The 15,953-nt window shown below is 42.0% G+C and overlaps 1 protein-coding gene across 2 annotated transcripts in view; it reads left to right on the top strand.

Moving 5' to 3' along the window:
• Positions 1 to 15,953, top strand: part of sh3rf1 (SH3 domain containing ring finger 1) — a 189,553-nt gene that overhangs the window by 138,229 nt on the left and 35,371 nt on the right. For both annotated transcript variants that reach the window (XM_072257630.1, XM_072257632.1), the window contains exons 5-6: positions 1,902 to 2,225; positions 11,686 to 11,796. In XM_072257630.1, the coding sequence (XP_072113731.1) occupies positions 1,902 to 2,225; positions 11,686 to 11,796 (435 nt within the window). The remainder of the gene's footprint in view (positions 1 to 1,901; positions 2,226 to 11,685; positions 11,797 to 15,953) is intronic.

Genomic DNA, 15,953 nt, shown 5'->3' with positions numbered 1-15,953 from the left:
TGGTCCATTGAGGTGCCTGTTGCTTTCAGTAGTTATGCTGGTATGTTGTCTGGACCAGGTGCTTTATTCTTTTTAATCTTCTCGATTGCTCTTTCTACTTCTGAGAGTAGTGGCTCTGGTTCATGTTCTAGTGTTGTCCAGTCAATGGCTTTGTCACGGTTTTCATTCTCGTGATTTTTGTTGAGTTTCTTGGTGTACTCGGCCACCTTTCCCTCACGTCTGCATCTTCTGTCAGAATTTTTCCTTCGTCATTTTTGATTGCACCAATCCTTGGTGTGAAGGTGCCGGTAAGTTCTTTTACTGCAGCGTAAACTATCTTGCTGTTGCCTTTGTTGGCCTCATTTTCCGTGTTGGAGCAGATGCGCTGTAGGTATGCCTCTTTGTCAAGCCTGCAGCATCATTATATTTCACACTTCAGCTCCTTGTATTCCTTACTTGTTGTTCTTTTCTGACCTTCCACCAATCTCTTTTCTACTGCACACAGTGTTTCATTTATGATCCATTCTGTTGCCTTTGTGTTTGCGTCGCTTTGGAATGTGTTTCTCTTCTGCTGTTGTCAATACATGTCTTGTTGCGTTCCAAAGTTCTTCTGGTTCGACCTCTTCTTGTAAGTTCAGCATGACTTCAAAGGTTGAAGGCTACCCAGGTGGAATATGAGGTGTTGCTCATCCAATCTGAGTATGAAAATAGAGGAGGCTATGGAATGACATGTTGGATTAGGAATGGCAAGTAGAGTTAAAATGAGTGACCAGTGGGGAAGCCCACCTTTTGTGGTGGATGGAGGTTAGAGCTTGATTAAGTGGCCCCTCAGTCTACGTCAGATCTCACCTTCCATAGATGCTGCCTGATTTGCTGAGTTCCTCCAGCATTTTGTGTGGGTTGCTCTGGATTTGGAGTATCTGCAGAATCTCTTGTATTTAAGTAAATAAGTGTTGGTGCGTGGCCAAGTGGTTAAGGTGTTCGTCTAGTGATCTGAAGGTCGCTAGTTTGAGCCTTGGCAGAGGCTGCGTGTGTATCCTTGAGCAAGGCATTTGTCCTAATTGCTCTGCAACGACATTGGTGCCAAGCTGTATGGGTCCTAATGCCCTTCCCTTGGACAACATCGGTGGCGTGGAGAGGGGAGACTTGCAGCATGGGCAACTGCCGGACTTCCTTTCTTTCTTTCTTTTTAAATCTTTTTATTAATCTTCCAAAATTATAAACAGAATAATAATGTTGATACAGAGAGATTGGAATAATCTTATTGTTGAAAAGCATGTACAAAGAAGATTTCAAATAATACAAGTATAATAGACTTCCGAACTCTTGATATAATTAATCATAGTGAAAAAAGAAATAAGAAGAAAAAAATACAAAGAAAACCCCTCCCCAAAAGACAAAAAAAACTAGATACTAAACCCCAAAAAAAGCAAATGGATCAAACCAAGGCTAGACCGTTATCTTAAATCGAACACGTTCAGTAATGTTGTCAACTCTGCTCCTCTATTCATATATCTTAAGTTAATAAAAAGGATTCAGAAAGGTCAAATTACATCATATGTAATGTAAATGTTGAATAAATGGTTTCTAAGTCTCTTCAAATTTAACCGAAGGATCAAAAATGTCACTTCTGATTTTTTCTAAATTTAAACATAATATAGTTTGGGAAAACCATTGGAATGTAGTAGGAGGATTGGTCTCCTTCCAGTTCAATAAAATGGATCTTCTGGCCATTAAAGTAACAAATGCAATCATCTGACAGGCTGAAGAGGATAAAAATCCGGTCTTCCATACAACCTTGCCCAGGCTTGCCCAAAGGTGCAAATCCATGGTCTCACGAGACTGACGGAGGCCTACATAAATAAATAAGGATTTTTTTTTCACTGATTTGGGATTTTTAATGTATTTTTTTGTATTTCCAGTTCAATTCAACAGCCAAACAGCTGATACAGCTGGACAAACCCTCAGCCTCCCCATCTGGAGGCGGCGATTCAGGTGAGGGGAGCAGCAATGCTTCAGGGTCTACCCAGAGCAACTCTACTCAGAAACCCACAGATGCCACAAAGAAGAACACCAAGAAGCGCCATTCGTTCACCTCGCTCACCATGTCCAACAAGGCGTCCCAGTCATCTCAGAACCGCCACTCTATGGAGATCAGCCCTCCTGTCCTGATAAGCTCCAGTAATCCAACTGCCGCAGCTCGCATCAGTGAGTTGGGCGGACTCTCCTGCAGTGCTCCTTCTCAGGTAACTTGTTGTGTAGTACAGGCAGCTGAATGGAACTGCTGGAATCCTGATAGATGAAATGAGTAAAACAGTAATGTCACACACAAAATGCTGGAGGAACTCAGCAAGTCAGGCAACATCTATACCAGGGGTTCCCAACCTTTTTTTTAATGCCATGGACCAATACCATTAAGCAAGGGGTCCGTAAACCTCCAGGTTGGGGACACTTGGTCTACGGAGGGGAATAAAGATCCGCCATTTTGGGCCGAGACCCTTCTCAGTTCAAAATATCAGCTCTTTATTCCTCTCCACAGATGCTGCCTGACCTCCTGAGCTCCTCCAGCATTTTGTGTATATTACTCTGGATTTCCAGTATCTGCAGAATCTCATGTTTAAAATAATAGTAATCTGAATCGGAGTCCTTGACTGGAAGTTGAATTAATAGCTCCTTGACAGCAGGAATTTTACAGATGCAAGTTTGTGCTTAAGGAGTAGGTTGCGTGTGAGTAATTGGCACTTCCTTCAAAGACGTCATAGATAGAATGCTTTCCATTGGAGTTGTATGATTTTATTACATAACTGTTTAAAGTAGGTCACAAACTCTTTTGTCTTGTCATATTTTTCTACTATATCGTGCTTCCTCAGTGTAATCTTGAGTGTTTGCAATGCCTTGCTGGACTCTTAACATTTTAGGCTCATCATTAATTTGAATTACTTGCATTCACTTGCCTCCACTGTGTCTCAAATGCTGATGTAAACAGTGGGCTGAATTTATTTTCCCTCCCTGCTGATGATTTTGGAAAAGGGAAATAGCATGATGGAGAGATAAATAGTATTGTTCTATTTTATGTATATATTATTGAATTTTTTTGTTGAACTGAAGCTTCCAGTTTGAAATATTTCTTCAACTTCATTGCCATCTGACTGTCCATATGTACAACCAAATGAAACAATGTTCCTCTGGACCACTGTGCACCCAAAGTACATATATTGTGCACAGCACATAAACAGTATGATCACAAATAATAAAATATAATTCATAATGCATGTGAAGTGCGCAGCACAGGTAAACAGCACAGTAGGCAGCTCGCTCTCCTAGTGACAAGACCACAATGAGGGCAGGGTATTCATTAGTCTCACAGCCTGGGGGAAAAAGCTGTTACCCAGTCTGACAGTCTTATCCCTGATGCTCCTATACATCCTTTAGAATCAGAATCAGGTTTAATATCACTGGCATATGTCGTGAAATTTGTTGTTTTGTGGCAGCAGTACATTGCAGTACATAATAAAAGGCTATAAATCATGATAGAGAGAGATAGAAATTAAATACGTAGTGCAAAAAGAGAGCAAGAAAGGAAAAAATGTGAAGTGGTATGCATGGCTTCATTGTCCATCTGATCTGATGGTGGGGAAGGAGCTGTTCCTAAAGCATTGAGTATGTGTCTTCCTTTACCTCCTCTCTGATGGTAGCAATGAGAAGAGCGCATGTCCTGGGTGTTGGTGGTCCTTAATGATGGACGTCGCCTTTTTGAGGCATCGCCTTTTGAAGGTGTCCTTGATACTGGGAGGCTAGTCCCCATGATGGAACTAGCTGAGTTTACAACTTTCTACAGCTTTCTCTGATCCTGTGCAGTAAGACTAGATGGTGATGTAACCAGTTAGAATGTTCTCCATGGTAATTTGTGAGAGTCTTTGGTGGCATACCGAGTCTCCACAAACTCCTAATGAAATATGGCTGCTATGTGCCTTCAATTACATCAATATATTGAGCCCAGGATAGATCCTCAGAGATGTTGACACCACAAAAATTGAAACTGCTCACCCTTTCCACCACTGATCACTTGATGAGGAATGGTGTGTTTTCACTCAATTTCCCCTTCCTGAAGTCTGCATTTAATTCCTTGGACTTACTGACATTGAGAGCAAGACAAGATTATTGTTTCAAACTACTCAACCAGCTGGTTGACCTCACTCCTGTGATCTTCCTTGTCACCATCTGAAATTCTGCCAGCAATAAGGATTCAAAGATTCAAAGCACATTTATTATCAAAGAATGTATAAATTATACACCTTGAAATTTGTCTACTTACAGGCAACAACAAGGCAAGAAACTTAAATAAACCAAATTTAAAAGGGCCAAAAAACCGCTGCGCAGAGAAAGAGAGAAAAAAACACCATGCAAACTATAGAAGCAAACCAACACCATCCCGAACCAGACCGAGTCCTAGATCCACTCCTGGAGCAGCTGGAGTAGACCTAAGCCAAGCTTCGGTCACCAGTTTTCACACCAGCGGGGCAGAATTGCACAACAGCGGCTTAGTTAACAGCCTTGGCGCCTTGGAGAAAGGACACATGCAGGAGAGCCGGCGAAATCAGCCCAGCCCTCCCCTCCTTACCCGACACTTGAGCTTCCGGTCTATCTGTTTAAATTGTCCAGGCACCGAAAGGTGCCACATTCTAGGACCTGGATCCTGGCACCCCGATATACCTGGGCTGCCCTGCCCAGAGCCATTCTTGATCTCACCAGATCAGCTCAGCTCTTGGAGCGATACAGCCTTGCACTCGGGTTAGGTGGACAGGCATCAAAACTCTTCCGTATTGACCTCTCTCCAAATTGCTCTCTTCATCTCCAGCAGCGATATGAACTGTGTCTGTGAATGTTGCGCTTCATAATGCCCCAGCACGGCTCATCCCCCAGGCCAGCTTCACCTCTTCCTGCCTCCTCACTGTCTGCGGTTGTTCCCACCTTCCCAAGGTGTCGCACCAGACAGTCAGCCATTCTTGTCTGGCGCGTAGTGTCAGTATTGGTCTCCTTTCAGATTAACCGGGCCACGATATGGACGTTCCTGACTCGACCCTTGTTTTTTACAAGGCCGAGTGGCTAGCTCGACACTCAACCCGGCACGGATGGAAAGCTTGCGTGGGGGGTGGCCCGACTTGGATTCGAACTCGGGAGCCTTTGCTCCGAAGTCCAGCGCTGATGCCACTGCGCCAATTGCCAGCACTGTCTGCGGTGATAGTTCATCACAACTTGCTACATGAAAGATGTTATAAATAATGTTTTTAGTTGATTCTCTTGCCTTATGATTTACCAGTAAGCTGATACACATCTTTGATAGCACCATGTAAGTCAGAAGTGTTTTTGGAAAATTTATTGATGCTGTTTGAGCTGTGCCTAGCGACAGAGCCGTGGGTGTAGAGAGAGTCGAGCAGTGGGCGAAGTATGTATCCTTGAGGTGCGCCAGTGTTGATTGTAAGCAAGGAGCTGATGTTATTTCTGCTGTGCACAGACTATGATCTCCCGGTGAGGAAGGCAAGGGTCCAGTTGAGGAGGGAGGTACAGAGGGCCAGGATTTGGAGCTTGTTTATTAGCACTGAGGGTCTGATGGTGTTGAACACTGAGCTGTAATCAATAAACAGCAGCCTGATGTAGATACTGCTATTGTCAGGTGATCCAAGGCCGAGTAGAGAACCAGTGAGATTGCATCCACTGTAGACCTATTGTGGCAATTGGAAAATTGCTGGTGTCCATGTTCTTGCTTAGGCAGGAAGTTGATTCTGGCCATGACCAACCTGTCAAAGCACTTCATCACATTATATGTGAATGCAACTGGTCAATATTCACTGAGGCAGCTCACCCTGCTCTTCTTGGGCACTGGTATGATTGTCGCCCTTTTGAAGCCGGCGAAAATCTCCAGCTCACACGAGGAAATCTGCTGAAAATCTCCAGCTGCAGCAGTGAGAGATCGAAGGTGTCCTTCAACACTCTTGTCAGTTGGTTGGAACAAGTTTTCAGTGCCCTACCAGGTACACAGTCAGAGCCTGATGCCTTGCGAGGGTTCGCCCTCTGAAAAATGTTCTGGCATCAGCCTCCAAGACAGAGATCACAGGGTCACCAGATACTGCAGGGATCCGCACAAATGTCGTTTTATTGGGGTCAAAGAGGTTGTGGGATGGGTGGTAGGGACCTGAGCAATGCTTTGGGCATTCTTGGTGTGTTCAGTAACTGCAGTGCTGCTTTTATTGGTCGTGTCTCATTATTCTGAAGAACAAATGGTCTGCTCTCCATCTTCTGATATTGATGGCACTCTTATGGTAATATGGGTAGAAAATTACTGCACGTCAGTGGAGACAAGATGAATAAGGAAACATGACATAATGGTTTGTGATTTAGAGGTGACACCATTTATGTGACCTGGTTGCATTTCAAAGTTCAAAAAATGTTATCATTAAAGTGCATATATGTCACAATTCACAACCCTGAGATTCACTTTCTTGTGGGCAATCACAGTAAATGCAAGAAGCACAAAAGAATCAAAGCAAGGCCTCACCCAACAGGATGGACAAACAACCACTGAGCAAGTACAAAATGAAAGAAAAAATAATAATAACAATAAATAAATAAACAATAAATATTGAGAGCATGAGATGAAGAGTCCTTGAAAGTGAGTCCATAGATCATGGGAACCGTTGAGTGATGGTGCAAGTGAAGTTATTCCCTCTGGTTCAAGAGCCAGATGGTTGAGAGGTATTAACCGGTCCTGAACTTGGTGTTGTGGGTCGTGTGGCTCCTGTACAGGCTTCCTGTTGTAGCAGCAAGAAGAGAGCATGGCTTGGGTGATGGGAGTACTTGCTGATGGATATGCTTTCCTGCAACATTGTAATCAATGATGGGGAGGGCTTTACTTGTGATGGACTGGTCTGTATCCTGTTCATGGGCATTGGTGTTTACCTACCAGTTAATATACTCTCCCCCCACTCATCTATTGAAGTTTGTCAAAATTTTAGATGATGTGCTGAGTCTTCACAAAATTATAAGACAGTAGAGTTGCTGCCATGTTTTCTTCATTATGACACTTGCATGTTGGATCCAGAACAGATCCTCTGAAATGATAACACTGAGGAATTTAAAGTTGCTAACCCTCTGCACTTCTGACCTCCGATGAGGACTGGCTCACGGATCTCCGGATTCCTCCTCCTGAAGTTAATGATCATCATCTTGGCCTTGCAGAGATTGAGCGAGAGGTTGTTGGTGTGGTACCACTCAGCCAGATTTTCACTCTCCCTCCTATGTGCTGATTCATCACCACCTTTGATTTGGCCAATGACTGTGGTGTCGTCAGTAAACTTACATATAGCATTGAAGCTGAGCTTTGCCTCACAGTCATAAGTATAAAGGAAATATGTAATGCAAAGGGGTTAAGTATACAGCCTTGAAGTGCATCTGTGCTGATGGAGATTGTGGTGGAGATGTTGCCAATCCAAACCAACTGGGGTCTGCAAGTGAGGAAATCAAGGAGGTATTGAGGTCTAGAACTTGAAGGTTATTTACTAGTTTTGAGGGGATGATAGTATTGAATATTGAGCTGTAGTCAATAAAGAACATCCTGATGTATGCACCTTCGTTGTCCAGATATTCCAGAGTTAAGAGTGAAGAGCCAATGAAATGGCACCCACTATTGACCTGTTGTCGATGGAAGCTGCTTTGAAGGGTGGCACTCCTGAAGTTAAATATTTTCAGAACGTCATGTAGATCAGCATAAAGCTGTGTCTGAAGATGGTTGGGTTATGTATTAACTTAAAAGTTTGTGGCGGTTATTACTTATGCACGGAGCAAGAACCACAACAGAGTAGTAGGGTTAAGTGTTTTTACTGAGTTACATTAGGTATGGTACACGCTAGGAAAATTTCAAGGTAGGAGCGATGAACTGAGCCCACCAAGACGAAAACCCGTGCACTTGTAAACCCACGTGAAAAGTGAGAGCCTTCTGTGTGCAGGAGGCACAATCGATTCACCATACGATCAATTGGCTGTGTGTACACTTGCAACATTCTGTCAATTGATCCAATATGGTTCAGTGGTGATACAGAGTTTGGTTGGATGATCATTTTAACTTTGATTAATCCACATGAAACGTACAGTGGATCAAGATGTGGGAAGTGGTTTGAAATCTTTCAGGGGGAGATGATGGCACAAAAAGGACCATTCAGCCCAACAGCTCATTGCTGGTATTAGCTCTCCTGTGAACTTCCTCCCATCTCCATCAACAAAAGCTTCTGTTCCCTTCTCCTTCCTGTTAACTTTGATGTTTTTGGTTTCAAATTTTAATTAAGAAATTATTGCTCAGCTAAGTTTTTAAAAAATCTTGTTTTTTCCACAAAATGCTATTTTTATGTGATTTATTATAAACAACACAAAATTTATATATTTTTATTCATAATAAAACTCATATTTTGCATTAGAAATTGCCAAACCAATTTTGATATTAAGTAAAAATTTAATTAATGAAGATAATTTCATTTCCAACAAGTTTTGAGGTAGTCCAGATAACTATGCCTAATGTGGGTTAGTTCTGAAAACATTTTCAATATTTATTGTTTCAACCCAGTTTTAGGTTCATAAAGGCTTTATGAAACTGAATTTTTAATTTTGAGATGTCACTGATCTTTCAAGGAAATATTTTTTTAAGTTCCTCAATTCAGGAAATTTCATGCCAAATCCTTCTCCCCCAAAGATTTATCCTGGTTATAAAAACACAAAGAAAATAGAATGTAGTTTTTGTTCCACTTATCAGGAAATAGGTATGTTTATATTGCAATGTTCTAGCCACATATCAATTGTAATATAGTTGGGCTGTCCAGGAAAGGAAATAGTGTCCCTCAAAGCTGTTACATATTACAGTTAGAGGATTCTGTAATCATTGCCCCAGCGGTCAGTAAAGCAAGCCCAGCTTTTCCAGTTGTAGGGAAGCAAAAGTGAATAAAGAAAAGAATGTAACCATTATGTTATATTGCTGGACCAGTAGAGACAGATTAATGCTTACATAGATTCAAATCACACCATGATAACTGGAAATTTACAGTTCTCTATACTTTGGAATAAAAAGCAGATGTTCATAATGATTATGCTGGATTGAAACTGCTGGATTGTCAGAAATTCCATCTGGTCTTTTACTGTCTTTTAGGGAAAGAAATAGAGTCATCGAACACTATAGCATAGAAACAGGTTCTTTGACCCATCTAGTCCATGCTGTAATATTAGTTTGCCTAGTCACATTGACCGGCAAGTGGACAAATAGGCCTGCATATGCTTGATCATGTGGATAGTCAGAGGCTTTTTCCCAGGACTGGAATGGCTAGCATGAGAGGGCACAGTTTTAAGGTGCTTGGAAGTAGGTACAGAGGAGGTGTCAGGGGTAAGTTTTTTATGCAGAGAGTAGTGAGTGTGTGGAATGGGCTGCTGGCGACGGTGGTAGAGGTGGATACAATAGGGTCTTTTAAGAGACTTCTGGACAGGTACATGGAGTTTAGAAGAATAGAGGGCTGTGGGTAACCCTAGGTAATTTCTAAGGTAAAGACATGTTTGGCACGGCTTTATGGGCTGAAGGGCCTGTATTGTGCTGTAGGTTTTCTATGTTTCTATATCTGTCATTTTTACTGATCTCTGCCTAATGTCATGTCAATTCTTCATTCACTTCCACCTGAAATGACCCATCGTACTACCGTGCCCAAAGAAAATCAGGGAAAGGCAGGAAATGCCATTGATGCCCCTATTTGAATTAGCCTAGATGACTTCAGCCTTCTTGTAAAAGATAGAGCTGCGAGTCACTTCACACTGATGAAATGCATCACCTCCAACTCGTGAGAGGATACCAAAATACAGAAGCTGGAATTCTGCTAAGGGAGATTGCTGCTGAGGTCATTAGACTTATTAATGAGATCTCCAGCTCCAAGTTTAAACATTCCAGGCTTGCTGCTGACCTAAATAGTACCTGACATTACAACTAGAAAATAATATTGATGGATTGGAAAGTCAATATTCTGCTTTAGTCAGCTGTCTGGTGCATTAAGGAGAAATCACAAGATGTGGGAGGGATAAAATGATTTTTAAAGCTGCATCTCGCTTTATTGCAGGAAGAGCTATTCAGCCGACTTTGTGATGTCCACCAACTTGATGTTCCAGAAATGATTGATAGGTCCCCACTTTCAAATAGTTTTGTGCTTTCTCAAGAATCCCCACCTGAGCATATCATTTATATGTCTGATTTTTGCTTGTCCATTTAATCCTCTGCATTGCCATCTATGACTCACATTTTAATCAATGTAATCTTTTCCAAATTTGCTCTCACATTTGACCTTGTCTCAGATTCTGATTCAGATTCAGATTTACTTATCGCATGTACATCAAAACATACAATGAAATGCATCATTTGCATTAACAACAAGCAAACCAAGGATGTGCTGGGGGCAACCTGCAATTGTTGACATACATTCCGGTGCCAACATAGCATGCCCACAATGTTTGGAGAACAACACAGAATATAACAAAACAGAACACAACAAGAAGCAAAACAACACAGACTGCTGAAGGAACTCAGCAGGTCAGGCAATATCTATGGAGAGGAGTAAACAGTCGCCATTTTGGGCTGTGACCCTTTATCAGGACCCGAAAGGAAGGGGGAGGAAGCCAGATTAGGAAGGTGGTGGGAGAAGAAGTACAAGGTAGAAGATGATAGGTGAAGCCAGGAGGATGGGTGAGAGGAGATGAAGTGAGAAGCTGGGAGGTGATGTGGAGAAGATAAACGGCTGAAGAAGAATGAATTTGATAGGAGAGGAGAGTGGATCAAGGGAAAAAGGGAGGTCATAAGCAGATGCAGAGAAGGGAAGAGGGGAGCCAGATTGGGGAATAGAAAAAGAGGAAAGGAAGAAGGAGAAAGTTACAAGAAGTTAGAGAAATTGATGTTCATGCCATCAGGTAGGAGACTACACAGATGGGATATGAGGTGTTGCTCCTCCAACCTGAGAGTGGTCTCACCATGGCAGTAGGGGAGTCCATGGACTGATTTGTCAGAATAGAATGGCTTTTAAATTGTTGGCCACCAGAAAATCCTGCTTGATGAGGACAGAACGAAGGTGCTTGGCAAAGTGGTCTTCCAGTCTACGTCGTGTCTCACTGATGTAAAGGAAACGGTAGATAGCTCCAACAGACTTCCAGGTGAATATAACCAATCCCTTTCTCCCTCCCACCCACCCACACACAGTCAATACTCCAACTCCAGGACTGTCACTTTGCCTTCCAAGAATCTTCTGTAACCCTTTTAAATACTCTTCCCTTCAGTTGGTTTTGCAGCATGCTTCATAACCATTTTAGTTTATCATATTTCCATGGAGAAAGTGGGTCTGGGTGATAACCTGTATTATGTTCTAGATTAAATTTTGGGTTCTGAGCATTGTCAGCAAGATCAGCATTAATCATCCATCCCAAGGTAGTGAGCCAGTCCTTCTGATGAAGTCCTCTCACTCGGCTGGAGGGCAGGATTTCCAAGTCACGGTGGTACATGGTCAAAGCTAATTTGTTAGTCAAACCTTACTGTGTATGTGTTGCTGAGAGGAGAGTTACTTCAAGTTGTGATTTGTTGGCGATGCACTGCTTATTGTACTTGCTGCCATGCCATATAAAACATTCTCTCTTCGTTAACAGGTCCACATTAGCACTACTGGTTTAATAGTCACACCACCGCCCAGCAGTCCTGTCAATACAGCACCGCCATGTGCATTCCCTCCAGAAGGCACCTACTCAGTTGCTCCCGGGGTGAGTATTCTTTGCGATATGTCAGTGGGCAGTTATAGCCGTTTTAGGATCAGCTTCCATGCATATCAGTCTGTTGTAAAAGGTGGTTGAACATCAGTGGCACAAACCTACTTGGGTCTCCATCCCAGTGTTGTTTTGCTTTTAGAAATAATCAGAAATCACTGTGGTAAAGCATTCCATGCTCTTGTGGTGGAGAAGACATCATCTTGTCAGCCAAAGTCCACTTTGAAAATCTTAAATTTCCTACTTTTTTGTATTGTACTGCTGCTGAAAAAGAAGAAATGTCACAACATATGTCAGTGATAGTAAACCTGATTCAGATTCTGACAACAGGCATCTCTAATCTACATCAAATATACATCAATCCTCTACACTCATATTTCATACCAATAGATGGGTGAATTGTTGGGGTGCCATTTTGATATAAAATGTTGAAATTAATTTCCATCATCTCAACTGGCTGATGACAATACTCCACAAGAGAATTATATGTATTCTGAAGAAAAGAGTGAATTCTCTGTCATATCCTTACCAGTGCTGTCATGCAACCAACCATCATGAACAGAACACTTACCTGGTCACTTTTAGTTGCTGTGTGCAAGCGATGGTGTGTAAATTGTTTGCTGTGCATGCGACATTACAGCTATAATCCAGGGTCTCCCTGGGTTATGGAAATCTACCTTTACATAAGTTCTCTCAAACCATTTTGCAACGTAGTAGAAATAAAATCTTCTGTGGGATCCATAATGACTGGATACAGTATATATTCTGTTTAATTATAGGTAGTGTTTCATTGATTATTCAATGAAAATGGAAGAATTATAGTAAGTATATGTCGAGCAATATGATATGAGTTACTATAGAAAACTATGGCTCGTATAGCAGTTTGTGTAAGGCTATTACAGCATTGATACATTCTCTCCATGACCATGTGAATTTCCCCCGGGTGCTCCGGTTTCCTCCCACATTCCAAAGACTGATAGATTAGTAGGATAATTGGTCACATGGGTATAATTGGGTATCATAGGCTCGTTGCACTGGAAGGGTCTGTTACAGTGCTGTATCTCTAAGTAAAAAGACAGATGTTCCTGATGTACGGAGAACTTGGCTTATGGACGTCCCTCAGGAATGCAATCCTCATGTAACCTGGAACTGCCTTTATTGCTTCAAAAGGTGTATTATTCACAGTAAAGCATTTGGGTGTCCTGAGGTCACTATCACAATATAAGGTTCTTTTTTCCTCTCTTTACTGATCACAGTAATCGTGTTCTACCTGGCACTGCACATTCCATTAAGAACCATTTCCTTCTTAATGCATGTATCTATTGCTTCCTACTTTATTTTCTCATACACAAGCTTTTGAAGTCTTCCTTTAGTCTCTGTAAACACTGAAGCAAAGTCACTATTAAGTATCTGCTGTTTCCTCTCTCATCTTCGTAGCCTCATCAGGCTTCTTTTTAAGAATCACTTTAATCTCTTCTAATCGTTTTGTTTTTCTTAACTGGCTCCTGAAAGCCTTTTCAGTTTCTACTCACATTGACAGAAATTTACTTTTATTTGTGTTATAAATTCTCTGTCCCTCAGTTTTATATTTTTTGTAGATGGTGCTATAGACAATTCGTGTGACTTGCTTCACTTTAGTAGTACATTATTTTTGTTGTAATCTTAATAAAACCTAGAACGTAGAATAGTACAGCATAGGAGCTGGCCCTTCAGCCCACAATATTGTGCTGAACCAATTCAATTAGTCATCAAATGGACAACTGATCTCTTCTGCCGACACAAGGTCCATATCCTTCCATTTTTCTCACATTCGTGATGTGCCTATCTAAACATTTCTTAGAAGTACCCAATGCCCCTAATCCTGAAGCAATACAAATGCACTGAAAACTTACAAATACTCAACGAGTCAGGTAAGAGGAACTCAAAAGGAAAGTCAAAGTAAATTTATAATCAAAGTACATATATGTACATTTACTACCTTGAGTTTCGTTGTCCGGCAGGTATTTACAAGAGAATAAAGAAATACAATAGAATTGATGAAAAACAATGCATAAAGACTGACAAACAACAAATGTGCCAAAGAAGACAACTTGTGCAAATAAAAATAAATAATACTGAGAACATGAGTTCTGCAGTCCTTGAAAGTGTAGATTGTTTCTTCTGGTTTGCAGTCAAGAAGAAAGAGCAAGACATTTCATTGCAGGATTTACAACCGAGTGCTATCCGTTCATCAGTCCCTCCCTCCCCTCCCCAAGTTACTGAAACATGTCCTCAAATTGTAATCATTGCCTCCTTCAAAGTAGGAGCTGAAGTTTCTAAGCAACTGTTTGCTAACAGACTCTGAGAATTTGCCAGTGTGCATTCATTTCTCATGTTGTTTGAGCTCAGATTGTCCCATGCTTCATGTTCCCTTATAGAGATGCCCATGTTAGCTCCCACCACTTGCTGCTGGCCTCACTGGTGTGTCAAGGCCTTTCTTGTTGTTTTTGAATGTCTCCGATGATCAGACACTTACTGAAGGGAAAATTGTTCAAATCATGCAGAAATTAAAGTAGATAATTTTAAAACATTTTAACACCATATGCAACTTGTTAATAAAGCATGAATTAAAGTAAAGTGTGGAGAGAAAACTCTTATCATTTATAGAAAATGAATGGGACTGCACTGGATTGTCCTAGAGAGATATAGCACAGAAAGAGGCACTTTGGCCAGCCAAGTCTGTATCAGCCACTCATTTTACACTAATTCTACATTGATCTCATTTTTTTATTCTCTCTTCCCCACCTCCCCCCTCCCCTTCCGAATTCTCTTCTACAAATAGGAACAGAATTACGCCACACGAGGAAATCTGCAGATGCTGGAAATTCAAGCAACGCACATCAAAGTTGCTGGTGAACGCAGCAGGCCAGGCAGCATCTCTAGGAGGAGGTACAGTCGACGTTTCGGGCCGAGACCCTTCGTCAGGACTAACTGAAGGAAGAGCTAGTAAGAGATTTGAAAGTGGGAGGGGGAGGGGAGATCCAAAATGATAGGAGAAGACAGGAGGGGGAGGGATGGAGCCAAGAGCTGGACAGTTGATTGGCAAAAGGGATGTGAGAGGATCATGGGACAGGAGGCCTAGGGAGAAAGGAACGGGGAGGGGGGGAAGCCCAGAGGATGGGCAAGGGGTATTCTCTCACTATACCCCTTGCCCATCCTCTGGGTCCCCCTGCCACCTTTTCTTTCTCCCTGGGCCTCCTGTCTCATGATCCTCTCATATCCCTTTTGCCAATCACCTGTCCAGGTCTTGGCTCCATCCCTCCCCCTCCTGTCTTCTCCTATCATTTTGGATCTCCCCCTCCCCCTCCCACTTTCAAATCTCTTACTATCTCTTCTTTCAGTTAGTCCTGACGAAGGGTCTCGACCCGAAACGTCGACTGTACCTCTTCCTATAGATGCTGCCTGGCCTGCTGCGTTCACCAGCAACTTTGATGTGTGTTGCCAAATTACGCCATTCAGTTCATTGAGTCTGCTCTGCCGTTTGATCATGGCTGATTTATTTTCTCTCTCGACCCCATTCCCCTGCATTTTCCCACTATTCTAGTACTTTCAATACTTGGTAGGCTTAAATGAGATCCCTCCTTACTTTTCTAAACTACAGCAAGTACAGGTCCAGGGCATTCAAACACTTCTCATACATTAACCTCTTTTTCGCAAACCTCCTCTGGGACCATTCCAATGCCAGCATATCATTCCTTAGATATGGGACCTAAAACTGTTCACAGTACTCTGAACACGGCTTGACCAATGGCCTGTGAATCTTGTTGATCATGTGAACCAGTTACCAGCTGCCAGCAAGTGCCAAAGCAGGAGGATAAATATTTAACCAGATTACATCCCTGTGTGTTCACAGTTAATGCTCCAGCTTTCTGATGATAAGCTGCAGTCAGCTGATCCCCAAGGTCCCAGATGTTTTTAACAAGTGTGCCATGATTAAAGAGATACTTCATTAGACGCCTACAGCTCTGAGCTCTATCACGTATCAGAAAAGATTTCTAAAAGAAATACTCTATTAAGGCCTTCTTGATCACTGCCTGTCACAGAAAATATAACAAATAGGACTGAAATATTGCAGCAATTTCAGGAGAAGATATTTGACAGTATTTGAAAGAGTT

Source organism: Mobula birostris, chromosome 5 (assembly GCF_030028105.1).
Source record: "Mobula birostris isolate sMobBir1 chromosome 5, sMobBir1.hap1, whole genome shotgun sequence".
NCBI lineage: Eukaryota > Metazoa > Chordata > Chondrichthyes > Myliobatiformes > Myliobatidae > Mobula > Mobula birostris.
The sequence above is the reverse complement of the archived record's forward strand: the minus strand, read 5'-3'. Positions and strand labels throughout refer to the sequence as shown.